This window comes from Vipera ursinii, assembly GCF_947247035.1.
Source record: "Vipera ursinii genome assembly, chromosome: 3".
Lineage (NCBI taxonomy): Eukaryota > Metazoa > Chordata > Lepidosauria > Squamata > Viperidae > Vipera > Vipera ursinii.
In genome coordinates, this window is record NC_139516.1 from 189,195,879 (window position 1) to 189,223,723 (window position 27,845).

General features: G+C 36.2%; 1 protein-coding gene across 1 annotated transcript; it reads left to right on the top strand.

Annotated features, from left to right (window-relative positions):
- Positions 1–228: 228 nt before the first annotated feature.
- On the top strand, positions 229–27,381 carry MATN2 (matrilin 2; the record flags this gene model as incomplete). The annotated part of the gene is made up of 17 exons (XM_083360331.1): positions 229–599; positions 1,743–1,906; positions 4,448–5,017; positions 5,728–5,850; positions 7,824–7,946; positions 9,779–9,901; positions 11,070–11,192; positions 12,634–12,756; positions 16,476–16,598; positions 18,296–18,418; positions 19,947–20,069; positions 21,531–21,653; positions 23,344–23,757; positions 24,543–24,695; positions 26,038–26,097; positions 26,542–26,649; positions 27,182–27,381. Exons 2-17 carry the CDS (start codon positions 1,792–1,794, stop codon positions 27,379–27,381), a joined length of 2,727 nt encoding a protein of 908 aa, XP_083216457.1. The 5' UTR covers positions 229–599; positions 1,743–1,791.
- Between the last annotated feature and the right edge of the window lie 464 nt (positions 27,382–27,845).

The following is a 27,845-nucleotide window of genomic DNA, read 5'->3' on the forward strand; positions in this document are numbered from 1 at the left end:
GCAGCTGAGGTCCCCTTTTAATTTCTGATTTTTCTTTAGTTTTGCCTTCCCCCCCCCCAGCCCCCCAAAAAGAATCCTATATCTCATATCACTTGGTATTTCATGGTTGCCAGTAATCTTGGCTTCCTTTTGAAGAAAAGTCTGGATATTATTTTTCTGAAGAAGACGAAGTAAATAAACAAAAGAAGGCTTAGCATCGCGGGATCGCAGCCTAAGAGCAGGGGAGAAAACGTCGCTTCGACGACAACCGGCAGGCTCAGCAGAAATCCAGAAGCCTCAATAAGAAAGCAGGGTTTAGTTGTTCCGCCGGTAGATAAAAGAGAGGCAGGGATACCAGGCCGCAGTTATGGAATTGCTTCTCCTCCCGTTTTTCGGCTCCCTGAGTGGCGGCGCTACCCTTCCGCAGAGCCTCCCGGCGCGGCGGGGCTTGACCTCCGGCCGTCTCTCCTCCCCTTCGCGCAAACAGACAAGGGCTGAGCGCCTCTCTTCGGATGGGACGGGGGAGGAATTGCGCCGCCGGCTCTGCAGGCGCAGTCAAGCGGGCCGCGTTTCGTTTCGCCGTCGCCTCACCTCGGGAGGCGGACCCACCTGCGCGGCAGGTAAGAGAGGAGCACGAAGAGACGTTTGGCGCCAACTCGAGTCCTATTCGCCCCGGGCGTCTTCTTGGTCTGAAGGAATTAAACGCGTTGCTTGACGCTGGGACTTGGCTTTCCCGCAAATGTGATTCCCTCTGGCTTGAAGGGGCAATTTCTGGGGGTTGGAGAGTCCGCTGCCTGTGACAGAAAGTAATCCGGCTAGTTACCCCGGCATAGGGGAGGCACAAATCAGATCCCTTCCTACTCTGAAGGGGAAAAGGCTTTATGGGCTCGGTGGCCAGTCCCGTCCCCCGTCCCCCCCCCCCTTCGCAATACATCAAACCTGCTTGGAGAAGGGAGAAAGGGAGAAAATGCCAAGAAGAAGAAAAAGTTCAAGAGGAAAGCAGTGGCAGGGAATATTATGACTGAAGCCGAGCAGAGTGGAACTGTTGAACGTAACCTTAATATAGAGATTTAAAGCGGAGAGGGGACAAATGAGAGTGAGTGGTATTTCCTTTGCTGCCAAGTCCTTTAAAGCTATAGCCTTGAATTGTCTTCCCTCAGCCTCCAGCAGATAGTCTTGCCAGACTGTCCTCAAGGGATCTTGGCACCATTCAAATATTTCCACTTGCAGCACTCATTCCCACAGCCTTGTATCGCTTATCTCATTTAAGAAGAATGGTTTCTTTCACTTAAAAATCTTTATAGCAGGCCTGAGGACGTGATTCTCCAACAAAGTTTTTGCCTCTCATATGGAAACAGTGGCATTTGTTGCTGCTTTAATATTGAAACCCAATTAATGCCTGATACTGAGTGCTTTTTTTCCAGTGCTGCCAATCTGCCTCCCAACATGTGAAGAGTCCCTAAAAGTGGTTTCTAGTATATTTTTTGGAAATATATTAGGTGTTGTCTCCAGAATATACTTAGTGCTCAAGACTGGATCTCCAGGACCTAGTGAGATCAAATGGGCCCATCCATGAATGGGATATGAAAGGATCAGAGTACCCAAATATCTGTAAAAAGTATTTTTCTAATTCATTCTAAAAGTTTCTGCTAACATTATTAGGGTGGGATATATGTTAAAAAGACAATGAGAAACAAGGGTTATTTTGTTCTTCTAGCATCAGTGGTCTGGTAAAAATTCATAATTTCTTTATCTTGTTACAGAGTTCTGCTCTGATTATCCCTTTTGCTCCATTCTTTCCTATTCTTGAAAATGAAAAGAATGATTTTATATTTCCTTTTGCTGGTTGGACTTTTTCAAGTTTCAGCCAGGGAGCGACATCTTCCAAGAACACCTTTAAGTCAAAGAAATGATGCTACTTTTCTTGGTAAGTTGCCATGAGTTTGTAAAGCAAAGAAATGTGTATAGTTTATCTTCCCAACGTTGCAGATGAGAGGCATAGGGACTTGGGATTTGTATGGAATAACTTATTTCAGTGGAAGAAGGAATAGCAAATGAAAGGGAAGTTAGATATTTTATTGGACTAGTGACTTGTTTTGAAATAAATCTAAAATATAGCAAATAATAAAATTAAAATTAGGATTTAGATGAATCAAATTAAGGCAAAACTATATATTACACATACATTCCTATAATATTTATCTAAAATAAAAGCTACTTCTGAAGAAGACATTGAGTTTATAAAAAATTGTGCTTGACCATTTCTTTACTATTGTTTTTCTTTTCCATATCTCAAAATAGCTTTTCTCTTTTTAGTTTTACAATAAAATTTAGAGCAGAAATATAGGCAGAAATATACTTAATTTCCTCCATTCCTTCCCTGCCTTTTCAACCAAAATTTCTTTCCGGAAGTAGCTTTTATAATTTAAAAAGTCATTCTAGGATAATGTTTTGTTCATCTGTATATAAGTTATACTTTTAGGCTTCTAGTAAAGTATGCATATTGTAAAATACTACTGTCAGTAAGATTAATTATCTATTTGTATTATGTTTGAAATATGTAATAGTATCTTGGGGTAAACTAGGATAACAAATCTCTGTTGTAAGCTTAACTATATGACATAATGCATAGTTTCTCTTTCCATTGCTTATGTATAATAAATGATTGATTCCCAGGAGAGGTTTAATCTCCAAATTACAAAATAAAAGCTATTTTTTCCTGCTTCACCCAATTTTTCTTTTTGAAATCTAGATTTAATGCAGCCTATTTAGTGAATCTCAAATGAAGTAGATCAAAATTCTGTCAGATGTCCCTCTGAAATAATAGATATGTTGTATCTAAAATAATCTGGATGAAGCAGATATTATTAATTTTACATTAATATGTCATTTGTGATAATTCACATCATTTAGATAATGGATCAAAGCAAGGCAGATTTAATGCTGTCAGTGGGGAAATATCAAGAATGTATACTGACATTCTGTGTATTAGTGAATTAAAATGAACAGTTGGAAATGTTGGCCTTATATATGAAATTAAGAGAAGGCAAATTAATACAGTTCTGCCAAGAAAATGCAGTGTTTATAGTCAATATTTTCTCCAGCTATTTAAAGAGTAACTGGACATGGACATCATCAGTTGGGTAACACCTAACCAATCCAAGAATGACTAAACATACCTGGAGAAACTATATTCACCCAGCAAATAATAAGTTGGTTGCAATTCCTTCTTGTAGAATTACAATTAAAACTAATGAAAGCAAAACCATCATAACTAACAATATAGTTCATATGATTATAGAAAGTAAATACTAGATTTAATTGGTTAGATTTGATAAATCTAAAAAACTGGAAAACTGAATTGAAATGAATTCCTGGAGAACTGAAATTCATGAGAAGATGAAGTGAACAAAAGTATCCAAACACAGAAACATACAAAAAGCAAAAGAAAATGAAATTGTGCTTTAATGAAAAATTGAAAATAGCTGAAGAAAAGCAGAATATAACAGGTACAGAATGCAAGAAGAGGCAAGGGGATGGCGGAGACCTGCCACAGGCCATGCAAGAGTATCTCTTTGCTTAGGAGCTGAAAATCCTGCTGAAATCCAAGCAGAATGTTTAGTCTCTGAACAGAGAGACGTTGGTGCATGGCCTATGCCAGGGCTCCTAGGACCTCTCCTACTCCCCTGAGGCACTTTGTGCTCCTTACCTGCCTCTCCATTCAGGAGATGAAAATCCTTCCTGGCAAAATCCAAAAAGGATTTTCAGACCCTGTGTGAGAAGATGTGTGCAGTTTGTGCCAGGCCTCCGAGGACCTCCCCAGGCACTCCATGCTGTTTACCTTACCATGCTACCTCTTTGCTGAGGGACTGAAAATCTTGTTTGGATTTCAGCTCCCTCTCATCTCTGGGGGCTGACTGAAAGATCTCCCTGCCAAAGGATTTCAGCACCATGCCTGCTTCAAAGTTGAAGTCATTTAGTAGGAAGCTCTTTCAGCCAACCCCAGAGATGAGAGGGAACTGGCAGGTGGTGGCCGTTTTCATTTTTCTTTCTGGCTTTCCCATGGACTTCCTTGGGAAGCCAGCAGAGAAGATTGCAAATGGTGATCACATGATTGCAGGTGCTTGGCCAACAATTGTAAGTGCAAGCAAATTGCCAGGCAGCCAGATCACAATTACATGACCACCAGGGGAGGTAGTGAATGATGCTTTGTGATGGTCAGAAGTGCCGTAAAACAGTCCTTCCAACTGGTTAGATTTAAAAAAAAATAGCTTACAATGCTCAACTCCAGTTCTATAACCCATATTAAAACTTTTGTGGAAAAAATCCTGTGGAACTAATATTTATATTTTAATGTTTTCTACCTGTAAATAAAACTTCTTACAATTTTAGACACTTTTATTTTGAAGATGGTTTATTTTATAAAGCTGCTTATGTAAATTTTTATCTTGTTTAATTCTCATTCCAGAAAATGCTTGCAGTAATAAACGTCTTGATCTTGTGTTCGTCATTGATAGCTCTCGTAGTGTTCGCCCGTATGACTTTGAAAAAGTGAAAGAATTTATCTTAACCATCTTGCAATTTTTGGACATTAGTCCTGATAAGACTAGAGTGGGATTAATCCAATATGCCAGCACAGTCAAAAATGAATTTTCACTGAAGACTTTTAAGAAGAAACAGGATGTAGAGAGAGCAGTGAAAAGGATGATGTATCTTGCCACTGGAACCATGACAGGATTAGCTATTCAGTATGCAATGAACATTGCATTTTCAGAATCTGAAGGGGCTCGGCCACGCAGGGAGAATGTACCTAGAGTTATCATGATAGTGACAGATGGGAGACCACAAGATCCAGTTTCAGAAATTGCAGCAAAAACCCGAAATTCTGGAATTCTAATATTTGCTATTGGAGTGGGAAGAGTTGATATGAATACACTAAAGTCAATTGGGAGTGAACCTTATGAAGACCATGTTTTTCTGGTTGCAAACTTCAGCCAAATTGAATCACTGACTTCTGTGTTCCAAACTAAAATTTGTGGTAAGGTATTAAATATATATTTTAAAGGCTGTGTTAGAAATATTGATTTGGGGGCTGCTTGCTGTCCCACCAGGCAGGGACCAAGGCGGACAAAGAGGCAGGGAGGAGATAGGCAGGTAAGGAGAGTTGGAAGCAGTCCCTTACTTTATTGAGGCTTGGGACTGGAATGGCTTGAATTGTGATGGATCCTCAGTTAACAATGGCAACGGGGATTGCAAGGATTGCAGTTGCTAAAAGATGCGGTCATATGATGTCCCACTTAATGACAAACATTCTGGTCGCAATTATGGTGATAAGTTGAGAACTACCTGTAGAAAAAGGATTGTAAAGAAAATAGTGATGGGAAGAAAGAAAAGTCAACATGAATGGAATGAAAACCATAAATGGGTGCTTAATTAAAAAAACATATTTAGTGCATGGAATTGGGAAACACATTTATAATAAATTAAGTAAATCCTGCTGCGTTCCTGAAAGTGTAGCTCAGTTCTTAGTTCACTTACACAGTTGTTGATTGATATTCATGCCTAAAATGTACAGATTTATGAATCTTACAATATACATTAACAAAGTGTAAAATCAGTTTTGATGCATGTTTTATCACTTTAACATGCATATTTTCTGTTCTGTTGATATTTTGGGGAGACATCTGTTCATAAATTGGATTTTTAGTTACTTTTTGTGTTAACTTATGTATTGCTTTTTTTCCCCAGTCCAGCATATGTGTAGTATAACTCATCATGGTTGTGACCATTTCTGCATCAACATTCCTGGCTCTTATGTATGTAAATGTAAACATGGATATATTCTGGACTCAAATCAGAGAAGATGTAGCAGTGAGTTTCATGTATTACTTCTTTTATAGCTCACTATCTTATAAATAGACATTATGGTAGGGAGGTACAACATTTTGGCCCAAGGACTGCATCACTTGCAGATTAGAGGTGTGCAAATATATCTAGTCACATATAACACACACACACACTATAAAACAGTTCGTAAACACAATATTCACACACATTTTCCCTCTTTCCAACAAGTATGCTTCCAATCTGTGATTTTAAGCAACATTAATGGGGGGAAATAGAAAGTATTCTATCTTGACTTCTAATCAGTTTTATAATTTTTGATGGAGTAGTACTATATTTATCACTATCAAAAAATATGAGGTCTACTTTGACAAAGTATTTAACACAGATGAACATGCAAGGATGGGCATTCTGTGGCTCTTGAAATATTGCTGAACAACTAGATAATGTATTACTACTATGGATTGGGGCTAATGGGAGATAACATCCAGCAACAATGGAAGAGTCAGAGATTTCCCTACTTATATGGAGATTTTTTAAAAATTTTTTACATTATTATTTTTTATGGGTAGAAAGTCTCATTATTTATCTTAGAAATTACAATAAATTTATATATTTGTTGTGTGCACTAACAGTTGAAAGTATTGACAAAATTTCACAGGGCAAAATTTCACAGGGCAGAATTACACATTGCAGAAATATAGGCATACAATCAATATAACCATCAAGGTTCTCCTTCAGTAATGTCTAATAAACGTATCTTATGTCTTTGACACTAATGCTAGCTAGCTGCAGTATATGTTAAGATCAGTATTGTTTGACTAGTGTAAATTATAAAGCATTGTGCAATTTTTATGTTATGACTTGAATTAAGTTATTTTTTGTAGGCAAACTTTTAACTCAGTTATTTTCCTCTTTCTTCCCCAATTTTCATGCTCCTTTCAACATTTGTTATTTTCTTAAAAATAATCAGAATCAAAAGAAGACTTTGATTTTAGACACTAAATTTCACACTTATTTTGATATAAAACTTCTAAACTTCATATAAAATCTATCACCAGTGATTATATATAAAATATAAATATATCTGAATCATAAATTTATAGTTTATGATTTTTGCATTTATAAAAGAGCACTACAGCTGTTTTCTTCCCTCTCATCATTCTTGGATCCAATTAAACTTTACTCATACTGAAATCTGAGACTGCAATCCAGTTAACTAGGATGAAATCCAAACAAACTCAATAGGGTTTCCTGTTTAGTAGATTTGTATAAGATAAAGCAATAAATAAATGAAACTATATACAGAATATTCTGAACCTCTGTCAGTTGATTGAATTGCACTGTGATATGCAGTCTTGTAATCAAGTTGTTTTCAGGATTTTTGCATTTGAAGAGCTAGCTCTACATTAATATAACTAATCAGCAATTCCTGCAGAGGCAGAAGACAAAAACAATTGCTACTGTGACACTGGCTTTCTCTGAGCAATTGGGAATTAAATCCAAAGTGCTGTCATGTGAAGGGATTTTGGGATGTGTTCATAGTAGACTATACAATATAATTTTAGATATACCGTAAATAATAATGACATCTCCAAGTTCTTGCAATGGAACAAAAAGTTATACAAAAACATTATCTGATTATAATATTTGCTGCAGATGGAGAGAAATTCTCAAAGGGTATGCCAACAAACATTAGAAGAATTCTGTTCAACAAAACATACAAATACTTATGTCCAGTGGTACATTTCATGAATAAAATGTTACTGCTCTAATTTAATCCAGAAGCTAAAAGATTTATATTTTATATTTATATATTATTATACATTTCTTATTCTTTAGTTATACTTTCTTCAACTCTCCTGACAATCTGAATGCCAAAATAGATTACAAGAAATACAATTATATTTTTTAAACTCTCCTGGCCATCTGAATGCTGAAATAGAATACAATTTCTTGCTTCATACAATAATGTTTTATCATTTTTGAAATGTTTTTAGTCCAGGATCTATGTGAGACTGAAAAGCATGAATGTGAGCACATATGTGTGAATACACCAGGATCCTATGTCTGCCAATGTTATGATGGCTATGAACTTGAAGAAGATGGGAAGAATTGTTTCAGTATGTATTTGTTTTCAATTGCACTAATTCCCAAAATAGCTGATGATTTCTGTTATTGCTCCAATATAATCCTGTAACATTTGAATTATTGTCTGTATTCAAAGATTTCTGGTGAGAATGTTGACTTTTTGCTTTACAATAGTAGGTTCTTTGTATTATATAAAAAGTTTATATGAATGTGAATTGGACATTTCCTCGGTTTCAGAATATCTTAAAATGAAACAGCACAGTTCAGAGAACTAAAAAGAACGAGACAAAGATGATTGTTTAACGTCTACAATGAACACTTTATAAGAATGGCAGGATTTGAAGAGATGATACTAGGAATCAAAATAGGAAGCTAAAATAATAGAGATATGCCAATCCTACCTCTTCCCTCATGTCCTCTATGCACAGTTTTGTTCTTCCTTTTTTCTTCTTTATCTTTCTTTTGACTCATTCCCTTACTCTTTTTTGCCGTTTCTGGAAAGAGATTTGCAGGAAGGAGAAAGACATCTATACGTGTGTTCTTATACTTATTCATTCAATGGACATATTTTGTCCCACCCTGCTTTTTTTAAGAGTGCGGTTTAATACACACATGCATATATGCATATACTGTATAAAATGATGTATACACACATTTATTGCGGAGGGAAAAAACTCCCTTTTTCTGATTGTAATCCCTTAATTTGGGGTAGAGTTGGCATGACTGGTTGGAGTTCAGCGTTTACTGGCCAGATAGCAATATCAATAGCACTTAGACTTATATACCGCTTCACAGTGCTTACAGCCATCTCTTAAGTGATTTAAAGAGTCAGCATATTGCCCCCAACAATCTGGGTTCCTCATTTTACCTTTCTTACACCACGCAGAGTTCACAACAGATAGAGAAACTATCTGTTTGAAGGTTGAACTCTCAACCTTCCAAGTGTTAGGCAAGCATCTTCACCTCTAAGCCATCATGCCACTCAATTTATTGAAGAGGGAAAAACCTCCAAAAATTATTGCAGCAGGAGCTGGCAACTTCAAAGTATGAAGTAAGGCATTGCATAGGATTTTTTCCCCTTAATTATAATTAACCTCTTTCTCTATTCTTCCTATATTGTTGTTATTAATTGCTGGCTTGGAGGCAGAAATAATGATATATTTTCTATTAAATAAATCTGTACAATATGAAATACACATTTGTTTAAAAATTGCAATACAACTTACTGTTTGTATTATTTCAAAATTATTTCCGTGATATATGCTTTCCTATTGATTGGAGCTTTATTACTGAAACTAATCAATGAATCATCTCCTAAAATGTGGCAATAATTATAATAGATTTGTGTTAATATTGCATCTCATGAGGCAATTGAAAATGAATGTTATTTAAGAGAAATTTGATTTGATTGGAATTTCCAGCAAATAATCTACATGTCTTATGCCTGGGTAAAACACGCAGGCTTGACATAACAAAATGATAAAAAGCTTCCAAATATTGTTCAGTATCAACTGCATTCGTGTCAGAAGCACCAAAGCGCTTCTGGATTGAAAGGATTAAATGGTAACATCACTGTTTCCCAAGGGATGCCCAGTTGAGGGCTCCTTTCATGCCCCCGTTAATTGCTCACCAAAGTGCTATCTATTTTTCTATTCATGATGACGCTTTTAAACTGCTAGGTGTTTATCTTACTTCCTCCTTTTATGTTATCTTTTCCTAATTTCCATCAATTGTAGTTGTTTTTCTATTCAGCTAGTTTCCATTGTATTGTAGGTTTAACTGTCTCTGAAGATTCATCATATTGATACATATTTATCATGTATCAAAGTAACTTGTCTTAAATTTGATCTTGCTTGTGCTTCAGTTGTGGACTATTGTGCCCTGAATAACCAAGGCTGTCAACATGAGTGTATCAATACTGAAGATTCTTATTACTGTCAGTGCCATAAGGGGTTCGTTCTAAATCCAGATAAAAAAACTTGCAAACGTAAGTTATCTACATCTCAATTCTGCTATTTAATACTTCAAAGGTTATATGTACCACCTTGCATACAAAGCAAGGAGATTATTCAGTATTTCCTTTGCATTCAGAAGATTCACCCCATAACATCTCTACCAGAAAGAATTTCAGATACCCGTTCCTAGGAAATACTTTTTGCAGAGTAATTTCTAATTCTCAGTTAATTTAGCAACAAGGAAAAAAAATCAGGTGTCCAAAACAGATGTGTAGAGCAATGCTTATCAAGAGAACAAAGACTGATACTCCTGACACTAAGGAGCATACTCCTCAGGATAAACCTCAGGAGGATATGCCCGAGTGTCAGGAGATTGATAATCCTGAGTCCTGAGAGGTTATGAGAGCAATGCCAGCAACTGGATGGGCACAGGCATGCCAGTAGCAGACCTAAGCAACTAATAAGACCTGGGAAGATCCCTAACCCAAAGCATTAATCTCCAGACTTGTCATTGAGGTGTTGCTGATTGTTCGTACAGTAAAACTTATCTCAGGGAAAAAAAAGGAAATGGTCATTTTAGTTTTGGAGGCTGAAGTTGTGAGTGCATGTTCCTGACGGTGAGAATTTAACTCGACCAAATATTAAATAAGTTTTATACATGTAACAGAAAGGAGACTTAATTATAGGGAAAAAATTATAGGGATAGGAAAATCCGTAATATCAACTAGCAACATCCTATCAGAAGGAGATTGAAAGAGTGTATGCTGCCTTGAGGAAAAGACAAAAAGGTCTGCTTTGACCCAAGATCTCTTAGACAAAGAGCAGACAGAGTGATGGTCAATAGGATGACATGCAGTAAATCCATAACCCCTATCTACATTCTTTTACATTGCGATCAATACACCATGAAAGGCTGGAGAGTCAGTGTTTGAATTAGACACCCCTTAAAAATGTTGAGGCATCTTTATGCCATGGTTGGAGTATGTGGTAGGAGGGTGGGGGATGAAACAGCACATTCCTATGTTTCTAGGAATGCCTGTAAATTTTGTATTGTGTAATATTTATATGAAGAAAGTGCTCTACTTCCAAATCTTCAAAGATAAAAAGTGCTCACTAAAACCGTGTTGCTAATCTTCATTCCATTCTGTATATTTGTACTTTCCACTACTGTTTTTCTAAGAATTTATTCTCAATCTTCAGGACCAGACCATTGTGCTTTGCAAAATCATGGCTGTCATCAGGAATGTGTCAGTACAGATGAATCCTACTTTTGCCAATGCAAGCAAGGATTTACTCTTAATCCGGATAAGAGAACTTGCAAAAGTATGTTGCCCTAAAGTGTATAGTAAGTTCACCTGCTTTTATTTATCAACATTGCTGTTATAATTTATAATCTCTTTTCAATTATAACTTTAGAACATGCCTATGAAAATTCCTCCTTCCTATGTTTCTTTATAATGGCCAGTTTAAATAGTCATTCCTATGTACAGACAACTGTTTATTCATTCAAGTACATATTTATATACTTTTTTAAATTGTCAAAAGCTGTGTGTACCAGTCAGAGTACAACATGTGCATAAAAAGTCTTCCTAGGGAACAATTCCCATTTCTCTTGGAATTCTACCCAAGCCCAAAACTAAACACTTTTTTTGGGGGGGGGAGTGTGATTGCCAAGATCTGGATGATTAGAACAGATTTTATATTTCTTAAATAGGAAACTAATGCAGTACCATGTAAATAAAGCAGATTACCAGAAATGTCACAGACTTAAATTTTAAATAATTTGAAAACTCTATCAGGGTGATGGGAACTGGGGTCTTAGGACTATCTGTGACCCTCAGCCTAATTTCATAACCAATTAAACCTCTGAGAAGAATTAACTATTCATTGCTTGCCTACTTGCTTTTTAGAGGGAGAGAATTGAATATCAAAAAGAACTCAAATGAGATAAAAACAAGGATATGAGGAAGAAAGTCTTAGAAAGATTAAGCCCCACTTATTATTTGCTATAGACCTGCTCATCATTTAAATGTTGCTTAAAGCAGATTACTCCTGAGTAAGTGTTCTCAATAGAAAAAAAAATCTCTGCCCTTTTCTGTACCATATAAAAGTGTTCCAAATTAAAAATTGGTTTCAGTGTTGAATGGACACTGGAAGCATATAATCTGTCTCATATTTTATACCCAAATATTTTCATAATCTCTCAATTTTTTTAAAAAAAGTGTCCCAGAAATTTCACTGTTCTAATGCTGTACAAATAAACAAAAACAAGGTAACTGCTACCCTATTTTTGTACAAAATCCAATATAGGTTTATCCAAGGTAGATTAGAGTAATGGATTTCCCAAGCCAAGGTATTTGGGACAATTAAAAAACAATTGTGGCCACTAAGGGCCTGAAGCAGGGCTGTCATCATACCAATAGGCCTTATCACTAGCTGTGAGTCTCTGTAATTTCTCAAGTTTACTGTACATTGCCAGGCCGACCAATATCAATATAAAACTCTCTTTGAAAACCAGTCCTCAAATTTAAATACCAGTCCCCAAAATTTTGGAAACTCTAGTCCTCTTGTTGATCCTTCTTACACAAACACAACTGCCTTCAATAGCTTCAGGTAATTTTTAATTTCGCTTTCTGGGAACATAAACGAAAGGTGAAGTCTTTGATGCTATATACGGTATGCTGATTATTAATCAGTGTTTTATAAATTATATTATTTTTCAACATTTTTACTTGACATGTTTATTAGTTGTCTCTTTCCATAGGAATAAATATCTGCAGTTTAGGTAAACATGGCTGCCAGCATGAATGCGTTAGCACTGAAGAATCATATTTGTGCAAATGTCAAACTGGATACACTCTAAACCGTGATGGCAAAACATGCAGAAGTAAGTTTATTCGAAAGAATAAATTGGCATATCAGAATTAATTTTGATACAAAAGATGTCCCCTAGGAATATGTTGGCTATAACAATATCGTGCCTTTAAAATTAATTCATTAAGTGACTTAATATGTTTGCTTATTTCACAAATAACAGATTTGTTACAAAACCCAAAAAAGAACAAATAAATGCTAGGTTACCTAATCTTTATTTTTTAAGTATAGATGGTAGCCAAAATAGTGAGAATTCCTACATTTTTTTTAAATTTATGAGAATCTACATTTATTTATTTTTTTGGCTATCTCTGATACAAAAAACTCTATAAATTACTGGTAAGAAAGCTTTTTCATTAGTGACATGCTACTACCTGTAGAAGAGAAAATATAAAAACTAATTTGTAGCTCAAACTCAAGCTATATACTACTCATATTCTCACTGTCATGCCTTTAACTAGACAATGGTGCTTCATAGGGCAACATTTTTTTAACCAAGGTACCTCAAATGGACTAATTAATGTGGCCAAAATTCCTGAGCAAATGAAATTTGGGGAAATAGTGGCTGCTTCAGTGCTAATGACTGCTGCTACAGTCAGGTCATCCTCATTTTCAACATTTTGTGATAATCACATCCCTTTCTTCCCCCCCCCCCTTCCAATCCAGCAGCAGCCACTTATGTGCCTGTTGAAGAAGGGAAGGGAAGAGGATTTCTGACACTTCCTACCAGATTCCCACAAGGGGAATCTCCAGATCAGTTCAGTTTTCAGCATCTTAATGAATGCCATCATTTGCACTCGCTAGTGCCTCCAGACTTTTTCCTGAAACCTCCCTATTTTCACTGCTGCTGACTCAAAATGTAAAAGGCATGCAGATTATCAGCATCTATTCAATGCTGTCTCCAAACAACCAATCAAAAGGATTTATAACTTATCTAATTAATACGCCACCAACTAAACTGTTACAGTTCTTCCCTTACTTAAAATCCTTGTTTCTGCTACATGCAGAAGGTAAAATAAATGAATGACATGTGATTCTTCCTCCATACTCTCATAGTCTATTAATTGCCCACGAATCTGAGCTATTGTTCGGTGAAAGATCTTACCTCAAAGTACCATTCCAATAGCCTTTAAAATCCTGTTGATACCTGTGAAGAGAACATGATGAAGTGACATCTTCCTGGATGTTTTACAGCTAATTGTTAGTGTTCCCCAATTCTGTGATTATATTTCGTAGAAATAGTGACAGGGAAATACATCATTAGAGAATGAAAGATGCTGAATCTTAATGCTCTTTGAGGAAGAATGAGCACTATGGCAATCAGATTTTTGACATGATAAGGACAGCAGCACCAGCATAATGTCCAGCATAATAAAATTGCCACTGTCATAGGAAAGCAACTATTCATGGAATCACAAGGGGAGGTTGAACTGCCCAACCATTGTTGTTTCTGCTGTTTTGGTCGGTTTTCTTGGACGGCAATTTTGTCCTTCTGATACCCGCTTAGTATATTTTTATTTATTTACTCAGTTTATATGTTGCCAATTTTCCCAAAATGAGCTTAATGTCCCAGATAATCACAATGAGTTGGTCACTGACCTCGAGCCAGACATCCTAGAATGTGAAGTGAAGTGGGCCTTAGAAAAGCTGAGCAACAACAAAGCTAGTGGAGGTGACAGTATTCCAGCTGAGCTATTCAAAATCTTAAAAGACAGTGCAGTAAAAGTGCTACATTCAATTTGCCAGCAAATTTGGAAAACTCAACAGTGGCCACAGGATTGGAAAAGATCAGTTTACATTCCAATTCCAAAGAAAGGCAGTGCCAAAGAATGTTCAAACTATCGCACCATTGCACTCATTTCTCATGCTAGTAAAGTCATGCTTAAAATCCTACAAGCTAGACTTCAGCAGTATGTGGATCGAGAACTACCAGAAGTACAGGCAGGATTTCGAAGAGGCAGAGGAACTAGAGATCAAATTGCCAACATACGCTGGATCATGGAGAAAGCTAGGGAGTTCCAGAAAAACATCTACTTCTGCTTCATTGACTATGCTAAAGCCTTTGATTGTGTGGATCATAACAAACTGTGGCAAGTTCTTAAAGAGATGGGAGTACCAGACCATCTTATTTGTCTCTTGAGAAACCTATATGCGGGTCAAGAAGCAACAGTGAGAACTGGACACGGAACCACTGATTGGTTCAAAATTGGGAAAGGAGTCCGGCAAGGCTGTATACTGTCACCCTGCCTATTTAACTTATATGCAGAGCACATCATGAGAAAGGCAGGGCTAGATGAATCAAAAGTTGGAATTAAGATTGCCGGAAGAAATATCAACAACCTAAGATACGCAGATGATACCACTCTAATGGCAGAAAGTGAAGAAGAACTAAAGAGCCTCTTGTTGCGGGTGAAGAAGGAGAGTGCAAAACTTGGGTTGAAACTTAACATTAAGAAAACCAAGATCATGGCATCTGGCCCTCTCAATTCCTGGCAAATAGATGGGGAAGAAATGGAGGTAGTGACAGATTTTATTTTCCTGGGCTCCAAGATCACTGCAGATGGGGACTGTAGCCAAGAAATTAAAAGACGCTTGCTCCTGGGGAGGAAAGCCATGGCAAATCTAGACAGCACACTAAAAAGCAGAGACATCACCCTGTCGACAAAAGTGCGTATAGTCAAGGCTATGGTCTTCCCAGTTGCAATGTATGGCAGTGAAAGTTGGACCATAAGAAAGGCTGAGCGCCAAAGAATTGAGGCCTTTGAACTATGGTGCTGGAGAAGACTCCTGCGAGTCCCTTGGACTGCAAGGCGATCAAACCGGTCAGTCCTAGAGGAGATAAACCCTGACTGCTCTTTAGAAGGCCAGATCCTGAAGCTAAAACTCAAATACTTTGGCCACCTAATGAGAAGGAAGGACTCACTGGAGAAGAGCCTAATGCTGGGAAAGATCGAGGGCAATAGAAGAAGGGGACGACAGAGAATGAGGTGGCTGGATGGAGTCACTGAAGCTGTAGGCGTGAGCTTAAATGGACTCCAGAAGATGGTAGAGGACAGGAAGGCCTGGAGGAACATTGTCCATAGGGTCGCGATGGGTCGGACACGACTTCGCAGCTAACAACAACAACAACAACAATTTTCCCAATAGGGCGACTCTGGGCATCTCACAGATCATAAGAAGATAAAGAGAAAAGCAATTAAAAATTTGAAATTATGCACATTAAAAATTTAAAACTGTGGGAAACAATCCCCAGAACCAAGGAGATGGATGGCATGGGATGAGGTCTTTTTGCCACCTTTTTCAAACTGCACAATTCTCCTTTTGCTAACATCAGCAGGCTCTAGCATAAACTGGAAAACTGACAAGCTTTGTGAGTCAGGACAGATTGTCTAGCCTGCAACACTGCAAACGGAAGGTTTAGCTTCAGTCAGATTTCAAAATGTTGAAGGGAGCTGGAAATTCACTGACTGTAACTTATTAGCCTTAGCCTTATTAGCCAAAGCTGCTGCTGCAGCAACAGAAAGATACTACACGGAAGAACCCTGTGTGTTATTTTGGTTGTTATATGGGGATAGACTTCGTAAATAGTTTTTTAAAATGGGAACAAATGTCAAGGACAAAAAGGTATAATCTGTAATGGATGGTTCTGTTTCTGAAGTTTCAGTATATGGATATTTTATGGCTTGAAAATTCAAGTGTTTTTTTCTTTTACTGCTCAACACAACAATTCAGGAATAGACTACTGTGCTGAGTTCAATCATGGGTGTGAACAACTCTGTCTAAATACCAGAGAATCCTACATTTGCCAGTGCTCTGAAGGATTCATCATTAATGAGGATCTGAAAACTTGTTCACGTAAGACTCTTGCCTGAGATATTTTATAAAAGTAAACAAAACAGTGCTTCCATAATTTCTAACAAAGCTTTATTCAAGTAGAATTTCAAGTTAATTAGCAGTGATTGGATTAAATGGTCAAGGAAAGCATGTGCTTTGCCAAACTACTCAGAAAGCAAAGGAACTGAGACATGGGGAGAGATATTTTCCACAAAATGTGACTCCATTAAGAAAATACAGCAGTAAATTTCAAGTTTCATAGAAAGAATTGTGGAAGTTTAAGCATATGTGGCTCATACTACACATGTGTAATCCATATGAAATATGCCCAGCTAAATTCAAAATCGCTAGGGAACTCCTGGAAGTTCAGCATTCAAACAAATCAGCCACTCATAGACACATAGAGATAAACCACATTTATATATCATTCAAAAGAGACAATAAAAAAAAGCTAAGAAGGAAACAAAGACCGAAATACATCCTCACCAGCAGCTCCTACCTAGATAAGCAAGGATTAATGTCAGATAAAAAAGCGTAAAACAGTTCCCTAATTAAGGTTCTACCAAGGTGAAAATCACACCCTCCAACAATGGTAGGGTAAGCTACTATACATATACAGGAAGTAAATGCCACACTCACTAGCACAGATGATTTTACTTAATCAGGTAATGAATTGTCTGTAAGCAAACAACCATACTCAGAGAGCACCAATGACTCTAAACATCCATACTACTCATTGAGAAACATTTCAATTTTTTTAAAGACACCATTATTTCATGGGTTCATCCAACAATTGATTATCCAAACAATCCATTTCATTGTTAAAGGTTTCTTAAAGCTAGTTTTTCTTAAAATACCAGAGATGCCAGAGGCATCTATACGTGAGCTCTGTCTGTCCTGTGACAGGGTTTGGCACCAACATATAATATAGTATATTTTGTATAGTAATTCAGGATAAGGATTTAAAATATTATTCAATCTTTATGTCATTTATCTTGTCTTCAGTTTCTTCCTCTTTCCCCCCTAATTTCTTTATATCTTTTTTTTAAATTATACAACCCCTTAGAGATGGGGTAGGGACCCAGTCCATCACTCATCATGGTAACATAATATTAGAACAGGCACTCCCATGTCTAGTGGTCTCACCTCCAATGACTGGAGTAATTTAAAACAAACCTGAAGGGGTTTTAGCTTTTTAAATATTGTTTTAATTGTTGGGCTTAATTAATTTAATTTATTTTAATTTTATATTATCTTTTATATTGTATTTTATGCTGCCCTGTAAACCGCCCTGAGTCCTTCGGGAATAGGGCGGTATAGAAATCTAATTAATTAAATAAATAAATAAATAAACCCCACCATTTGCCCCTTTTCCACCTGGCTTTGACCACAGATGAAAACAGACTTGGTAGACAATACCCTTGTTTTCTTTTGGCTTCTCTAAGAATTTGTCTCTGTGTTTGAACTAGGAAAAGATAATTAAAACTCCAATAAGAGTTTAAGAGAAATAGTTTTCAGAACAATAACTTTAGCTCCAAAGAAACCAGGGCTGTTTATGGCTACAATAAAGAAATACTATCACACACACACACCCAGATCAGTTGTCTCTGTTGTTCACATAACAGATAGGGACAATTAAACCAAACAAATGTTTAAACAGCATATTATAGAGCATGTACCTATATAAATAAATTAATTATGCTTAAACATGTTCTCAGGAGTGGACTATTGTTTGCTGAATGACCATGGCTGCGAACATTTATGTATGAACACTGGAACATCTTACATTTGCCAATGCATTGAAGGATATGTGCTTCATAGTGATGGGAAAACCTGCAAACGTAAGCTTGATTTTAGTTGAATTGCTTCTGTATCGTTTAGTTCTTAAATGTGTATTTCACAAAAATAAATTAATAAACTTGTAGCATGGCTGAACTTGCACAGTAAAAGTCTGTAAGTTTCAAACATGCTCTCCCAGAATACCACTGAGAATAGTCATCCTTGCCCCACCTCCTACTCTGTTTATTTGAAGCTGCTTGATAATCACCACTGCAGCCATCTACAAAATCTTCTGGGAATGCTTTATTTCTGAGGATGCACCCTCTCCCTATCCCCAGTGTGTGAGAAAAAGGGCTCTCATATTGATATAATGGCAGTGAAAAAAGAAAAAGAAAAAAAATGAAGGTAAGTAATTAGAAATTCCAGCTCTTCAATTTTACTTGGGAAATAGACCAATTTCATCACAGACAAACAAAATCAAACTTTATTTTAAAAAAGTAAATGTCTTTTTACAAATCCAATCACTAAGGAAAATAAAGCTTTAAAAGCACATGCAGTGTTCCTGTTAAACCTCTATGGTACTGGTCCCCTAAAGACTAGTTTATTATCCCATGGACTCCATAAAAAATAGACAGTAAGAAATGATTATAAATCATAGGAAAATTGAAAGAAATTAAAACCTGAGTATGCGCATAAAAGACTACCTGAAATGCACATAATTCCTGACCTTGAACAGAGATATTACAAAAGACAACAAAGGTTAGCTAACAATAGCAAAAATGTTTAATACAGATTCCTGGCTGAAATGTTTACATTTTTTTCATAAAAATAAATAGGATTCTTGGAATAAGTGTTTTTCTTGCTTTTCTTTATGGGGATTTTCTTTTCTTCCTGTAAATTTGTATCAGTTGATTCCGAGGCCTTGGAGAAATGTGAAATCCCACTCAGTTGCTGCCTTTGGTGAACAATTTCTCACTTTGTTTCAAATGGACTCAAATCTTCTAAATTCAACAAAGACGGAATAGTTTGGAAATTTTGATTTTGAATGTAACCAAGAGCACACATCTGTACTTGTAACTGGTGATAGGACCTCTGGGAGTGTCTGGCAAGGAAATGTGTTCACTGTGAATGTCAGTGTTGCCTGTCATTCATAATAAAAACTGCAGTTATTATTGTTATTATTATTATTATTATTATTATTATTATTATTATTTAATCCCATTTATATCCCGCCCTTCTCCGAAGACTCAGGGCGGCTTACAATCTAAGAAGCACAAATCAATGTGCTTAGCAATAGCCTTCATCCTATGTATATGCCTGCTTATTAGGGCTTTTGCGCCCCCCCCAGCGGCATTTTGAATAACTACAGCTTTTGTAAATTAAATAGTATCTTATTGGCAGGAAATAGATGTTGACTTGGCTAAGGTTTTTGGGGGTTTTTGCTTTGCTTTGTTTGAGACTTGTGAAATAAAACAAGGAATAGAAATAGGGATTATGAGACAGGATCTGTTGGAAAGCAGAGCAATAAATGTTTATTTTAATATGTGTTAGTTTGTCAATTTAAAAGATTGCATTGGCAATTGTTTTCAGATACAGATCTTTGTAAGTTGGTGGACCATGGATGTGAGCATCTTTGTGACAGTGATGGTGAATCATATGTCTGCAAGTGTCATGAAGGATTCATGCTAAACAAGGATAGGAGAACCTGCAGAAGTAAGCAAGCATCCCTGAAGAGAATTTATCATGCTAAAAAAGGAATGGATAATCAGCACGACCGATCAGGTTTCGTGCCCCTAAAGAAGTCTGTTTCACTACTGAACAGCTTTTACCGAAAAGCTTAAAGTCCAATCAATATCTACTTCCTTAGGATTTAAATCCATCTTTTCTTGTTCTAAACTAACTCTGAACAATTCTTGTTATCCCTTCAGGAACTTGAAGAGTGTTACCATACTTTCTTGCAGACTTCTCTTCACCAAACTAAATATACTCCAGGGTTTCTAAGCTTTTCTCATGACTTTTTCCTTCCAGGCCCTTCATCATTTTGGTTGGTCACCTCTGGATACATTTCAGTTTGTCAATATCTTTGTAATGCCCAGAATTTGATACAATATTGTAGGTGCATAATACTATATTACTATATACTATAATACTATAATACAATATTGTAGGTGCATAATACTATAATTTTAAGTGTATTCGGATCAATACAGAATGTAAAGGGGAAATTACTATTATCTCTTCTAAATACTCACAAAATGATTGCTTAGTAATTTATTTTATATTAGAAGTTTTGTTCAGTATCAGCAATGAGCCTGTTTGCCTGTAGTTACCCAGGTCCACTCCCTCCCCCTTTTTTTGAAGAAAGCCTTCAAGATTTGCATTTCTCTATAACACTACATACCTCTGGAATTACTCAAAGATCATAGAAAAGGGATACAAAATAACTTCATCAAACTCCTTTAGCACAGTTAATGTAATTAATCTGATCTAGGAGGTTTAAACTCATTTGTGGTAGTTGATTGCTCGCTAAATATCTCATTATTTGCTTTCACTTGCTTATTCTCTCCTTGTGGAGAAGAATAAAGTGGAAGAGTTGAGGAGCTTTGTTATTCTCTCCTCTACAAGTGACTGCATTGCCTCCTTTTTCTTCTTTTTACCACATATATATAGCTAAAAAACAAAAACCACCCTTTGTTTGTTTTAGCTTTGCTTGCAAGCCTAAATTCCTTTTATACTTTTAAACTTTTATGGGGATATAAGCTACTTGCTGGTTTGCTTCCCTGGTGATTATACACCTCTTCCATTTCCTTTGCTTGACTCTTTTGACTTACCTGGGTCAAAAGTTTCCTGACCGTCTGTATGTCCTATGTTTTCCATTCCATGTTTTTCCCATTAACCTGATGTATGATTATACTTTCAATATCTTATTTTTGAGAAATTTCCAAGCCTCCCCTGGCTTCCTTTGATCTGACAATTTCTGTCCCCAATACTGGGCCTCATATTTCTTTAAACTTGTAGAAACTGAAATCTTTTTGAAATCCAGATTGCATATACAGCTAAGGAGTAAGTATTATAGAAAATAATATAGTATATCATGTCTTTAGAAAATAATAAAGTATATCATGTTTTTAGTATATCATGTCTTTTATCAGAACTTTATTTAATTGTACCCAGATCAAGAAATCTGCAAGTCCATTGACCATGGGTGTGAACATATCTGTATTAATAATAATGATTCATATGTCTGTGAATGCCATGAAGGATTTATATTATGGAATGATGGGAAAACATGCAAAAGTAAGTAATTTATATCTATTGCCCACATTATTATTTTATTACTGGAAGGGGTCTCTTTCAAAAGAGATCCTGACCATGTTCAGATATGATATTAAACTACAGCTCAGTGCACACAGGTGCAGCTTTTAAGGAGAAAAAGAATTGCTCTTGATCTTTGAATAATCTAAGAACTCTAGTCCCAAAGATAAGTGGAGCTAGGGGGGAAAAAAGCAATACTTTGGACTAAATTAGAAACTGAAAGTGATTTTTAATGAAATTAGAATTAAGTTACAATAATTTCAATTAACTTAGAACCAGTTAACATAGTTATTGTTATTATACTTAATTAGTTTGCATTATCCATTTGGTCCAAAAGGTGTTCTGTACCAGCCTGCTACCGGCCTTGCAGAAAAGGCAACCCCTTTACAGACGGCAAGAGGCTGGAATACGTCTGCCAAATTTATTACAAAAACAAACAAGACACGAACCAAGATACCGGAGCTTTGAAACACTATCTGAGCGGTTGCTTTCAGCAAACCAGCCCTCCCCACACAAGTCCTTTATAAAGAGTTCAGGGCGTGGCTTCTCTCTCCCTCCTTCCGAGAAGCCCCATTGCCTTCCTCTGTTTACTCCTACTTGACTGCCTCCTGCGTCGGGCGTCCTTGAACAGGGCCAGCTGTGGGTCATCTTCATCCACGCTGTCAGGCTCACACAGCTGGGTCTCCACCAGGTAGGAGGGGCCTGGCTGGGGGCTCTGCGGAGCCTCAAAGCCATCATCAGCAAGTTCTTCAACACCCCCCTCCTCCCCCTCATCTGAGTCATCCGACCCAACTGCCGAACCCACAGGCTGACCCTGAATCACAACAAAAGGAGCCCCAAAAGCAGTTGGTGAGATGTGGCAGTGAGAGGGCCGCATCAGGAAGCATCAGAGATTGTTCTCTGCCACTTCATGGATACGCCTTCCCCAGAAGATAGAGGATACTTGGGTTGAACCCTCTCTCAAAGCCATCTCTCTGAGCCGGGAGTGGATTCCTGTACATGGCCAATATAAGAAGATAGCCTGGCTTCAAAGAGCCAGATTTTCTCATTGCCCAAAGCGGAATGATTCTGGAAGTTGACCAGAAGGAGGAGCTGTATTTGCAACACTCTAAAAAGTAATCACTGGAATGGGGGTCACCTGATTATACCGTTCACAGAGTGGTTAGAGAATACACTGAAGTGTTTCTATGGGGAAACTAGTGCTGGGATAAAGGGGAAACACTACTTTAACATCAGAATAGTTGAGAGGACTTCAAACGCTTCAGGTAAAGCAACTTTGTGAGGATATGATAAAAAAATATTGTAGACTACTCAGAATCATTTCTTGTGAGATAGATTTATAAATAGGATTAATAAATGAATAAAATTCTGTTTAAGCATGTTTTTCCTGTTGTAAGGATAAATGAGGAAAGGCTTTTAATTCAGCCCTATCATTTTTTTCCTCCAGTCATCAGATCCTCATTGCAGAGATTAAAAATAAGAACTTGTTTTGATGTTTTGTCATTTTTTTTTAGAAAAAGCGTGTTGGTATTGATGACTTTTATTTTATTTTTATGTAAGTACCTTTGCAACTCCATTGAACATAATGACTATGATAAATCCTTAGGTTGGAGAAATAGGTTCTTTGGCTGACAATATTCCCTTATTCCATTTGTTCATTTTATGTTAACAGGATGTAATGAAGGCCCAATTGATCTGGTATTTGTGATAGATGGATCGAAAAGCCTAGGAGAAAATAATTTTGAAATTGTCAAGGAATTTGTCTTGGGAATTTTGGACTCTCTTACAATATCTCCCAGAGCTGCACGTGTTGGTTTGTTGCAATATTCCAGCCAGGTTCGCACAGAATTCACACTGAAACAATTCAACACAGCCAAAGATATGAAGAAAGCAGTGACACAAATTAAATACATGGGGAAAGGTTCCATGACCGGGCTTGCCCTGAAGCAAATGATCGAGAGAAGCTTCACTGAAGCAGAGGGAGCCAGGCGCATCTCAGCAAATGTTCCCAGAGTGTCAGTTTTGTTTACAGATGGACGGGCCCAAGACAATGTTTCTGAATGGGCAGCTAAAGCAAAGCAAAGTGGTAGGATGAATATTTATTAGAAGTATAAACTATAAAAGAAATACGAAAGCTGCAAAAGTAATGCTGCTATTACTTTTGTTCTTATAAGTTATGTACGGTGTCTTTTTTTTCATCTAGAGCTTTTTATTAAGTTCTAGAAGAAGGATTTTGGAGAATCTCTAGAAGTGAAATGCATACTATTTGATGTTAAGGAAGGTTTGGAAATCTTGCACTGGACTCAATATAAATTTTCAGTTTTCAAAGCAATATTTCTGGGGAATTCTGGCAGTTGTAATCCAAATGTATTTAGAGGAAATCAACTTGCAGAATACAGTAATCTATAACACCTAATTCAGATAAAAATTATAAGCGTGGAGCACTTATGAATAAATTTGCCCATAGAATGCCAGTCCAAATGAATTTATTTACGTTTGAGACTCCCCTGACTGATTCTGCAATCATAGTAACAATAATAGGCAATGACTAAATACATATTTTACACCAAAGCAATTAGATGTAACCAACTTAGTAAGAAATTTGAGGACAGTATATTTTGGCTTTGATTATAGTACATGAAAATAATAGTATTTAGGTTATTCAGAATTAATTTTCCCAGTTGATTTCTATGATATTAAATGTAACTTGCTTCATTTTAATTAGAACTCTTGCATTTTATTGTGGTTGCTTTTGAAATATTCTTTGTAGCTAAGTTTTTGAGTACAATTCTTTTCTATTAATCAATAGTGCTTTAATGCTATAGCTCAATCTTGAACTGAATTATGAAATTAAACTTGTTTCATTTTTAGGAATCACTATATATGCGGTTGGAATAGGGAAATCAATTGAAAAAGAATTACAAGTAATTGCTTCTGATCCTGCTGAAAAACATATTTTTTATGCTCAGGAATTCAAAGCTATGGAAGAGATCACTGAAAAACTACAGAAAAGAATCTGTGAAGGTACTAAATAAGCACCACATAATATTCTACACAAGAAACAATATAAAACTAACACAGATAGAAATCTGGGAGTCCGTTGGAATTGGAAACTAAGAGATTAAAATAAGTAAATCTGTCCATTTCTTCTGAGCATCTGCATAACTGCTGGAATATAAGTAAAACACGATGAGCAGTACACCAGTAGGAAGAATAATATTTCTGTAATTTATCACTTAAGAACTGTATAACTTTATTTTAAGGCCAAAATCATAAATTAAAGTATTTACTACTTCAGTCTCTTTAACAAAAATGACATAGTCAAAACTCCACAAAAAACCATTGTAAACATTGCATTCTGATATATTGCTAAAAACTACCTAGGACCATTTGTAAAAGAATATGGGATGAATATTCATTAATGTAAAGGGACTTTCCACACACTCCATTTGTGCTGCTCTCTGTGTTCTCACAACACCCTCCTTGGATTGAAAAAGACTCATTTGCTTACTTTTTCACTTGATGGCTTATTATCAGATTTCAGCATCCATCTTCTCCGATCTTTGGTCATTCAGGCTGAAGCTAATGGGATACAGTCCAACTCCATGCCCTTCTTCTCATTAAATAAATACAGGTAGTCCTTGACTTACAATTCATTTAGTGACCATTTGAAGTTACAACAGCACTGAAAAAAGTGACGTTTGATCGTTTTTGGCACGACCATTGCAGCATCCCCTTGGTCATGTGATTGAAATCCAGATGCTTGGCAACTGACTCATATTTATGATGGTTGCCATGTCCTGGGAACATGTGACCCCCTTTTGTGACCTTCTGAGAAGCAAAGTCAATGGGGAAGCCAGATTCACTTAGCAGCCATGTTACTAACTTGAACAACTGCAGTGATTCACTTAACAACTATGGCAAAAATAAATTGTAAAATGGGGCAAAACTCACTCAACAAATGTTTCATTTAGCAACAGAAATTTTGGTCGTAAGTTGAGGACTACCTGTATTAGAGTTGTGGACTCTGTGGTCCTTCAGATTATTTCCTGTGTGCTTCCAAAGAATTATGAGGAGCTTTTTTTAAAAAAAAAAGGTTATTCTCCATAAAGCTCTGTGATCCTGGAAACATTTTCCCAATCTCTAAGATCACAAAATCAGTATAAATGAGTTCACATCTGAATCGCTAAATATAATCAGTAATAAACAAACTATCCCTAATTTTATATTCAAAAGTTATTCTAGCAACTTAATTTTTAAATTACAAAATCTATTGCAGTATCTGGCTTGTTGTAGTTGACTATCACAATCTGACTGCATTTGGCAATAAGTCCTATTTTATTTCATTTTGTCAATATTTTTCTAGATCTAAAGGATTACCAGGAAACAACAAATCAGCTTCATGCAATGAATTTACTTTCTGAAGGTTTGAAATCATCAGTGTATGCATGTCATTTTCATTCAGTTTGATTATTTTACACTCTGCCGTTGCCAGAAGAAAAGTTAAGGTGTCATTTTTATTTTAATAATACTTCTTAATAAGATACAGAAAGTGTTGAGTAGGTTATCAGTTTTAATGATACCTGTGCCACATATAGTAGTTACTGATAAACAGCAAAAACAACAGCAGTTTTGCTACATTTTGGTCAATATAGCAAAAATGCAACCAAAGGCCATATTTACCCCAAGTGTACTAATTATATTCTGTCCAGATTAATATTTCTAATCCAGAAATTATCATGCAGATCTTTATACTGCTTAATATCCACCAAAATGCAGGGTTTTTTTTGAAACATATATACAAAGAAACCACTTCATAAGAGGATGAAATATAACCTCACTTCTGGTCTCACTCTATTGTCCTCTGTAGAACCTGAAATATCTACCTTAGCAATCACAGATGTTCTTTCCTGTTCCAATTTTGCTGTGCATCATAAATATCTTTTTAAAGAAAAGCAATTATGGACAAAAGGTTCAGGTAAAATTTATTTCCGTTTAGACCATCCATTACTTTGTATAACTAGAATAATTTATTTCTGTCACATCAAACAATTGTGCTATGCATCCACATTGATTCCCTAGGATTCTTGGGATATATGTTTTAGAAGAAGGCAGTTTCCCACTTATTATGTTTCTTTTTGTTTGTAAATATGAAACCACTGAATTTTCCACTAACAATTTGAAACCCTTGTTTATAATTAGTCTTCTTATCTAAACCTTGGGCAATTACACTTTTATTATAGTGGTTACCATAATTCAGTATTAAGATTCATGCATTGCATGGAACAATCCTCAATCTAATCTCAAATGTCTCTGTTTTCCTACAGTAATTAAAAGAGAGAGAGAAAGGAACTTTTCTAAAATTCTTTTGTCACTCCAGGAATTCCATTTTTCCAATGAGTGCAATGGGTTAAAAACAAAATAGATTTTGTAGTGATTTTGTTTTTGCAATGAAAATATATTTCTTCTTACTATTTAACTAAATACACTCCACCTATTTTTTCCCCCAGCAAATCCTTCAGATGATAAGAAAGACCTATGCAATTGTGAGAATCTTATAAATTTCCAGAATTTTGCAACTACTGAATTTAGGAAACTAACTCAGCAACATATCCTTTCTGTATATCTATTAATTTTTCATAAAGATTTTCAAGTCAATATATTTGAAAATGAATTATATTTCTGTTTCTGTATAGAGATATACTGTTGATTGCACTTAGGCTGAAGTCCTATACTTAGTCCACTTGGAACTAAGACCTTCTAAAATTAACCCATGAATTAAATTACATGTAAAATGTATTGTAACAATAATTGGCCAAACGTACACTAGTAGTGGATTTAAAGTACGTATGTGTCCTTGTTCTACATGGAAGGCCTATGGAAAAAGACAAAGCTCACCAAACTTCTCTGTAATATGATAGCTACCTCTTTTTTGCATGTCCTTATTACATTGCTTCCATCCAATTCTCAACTATACCTGATACACCTTTAAATCATCCTTTGCTATGATGTTAAAGTAGTTTTTCCACCTTACTTTTCCACACATTTTCCCCCAAATACAACCTAATGCACTTTATTAATTATGTTGATAATACAGTCATATGATCAGCCTTGTATCTAATAACCATGTCAGTCTTGTGTGGGAATATAATTTCCACACACTGATTCCTATAC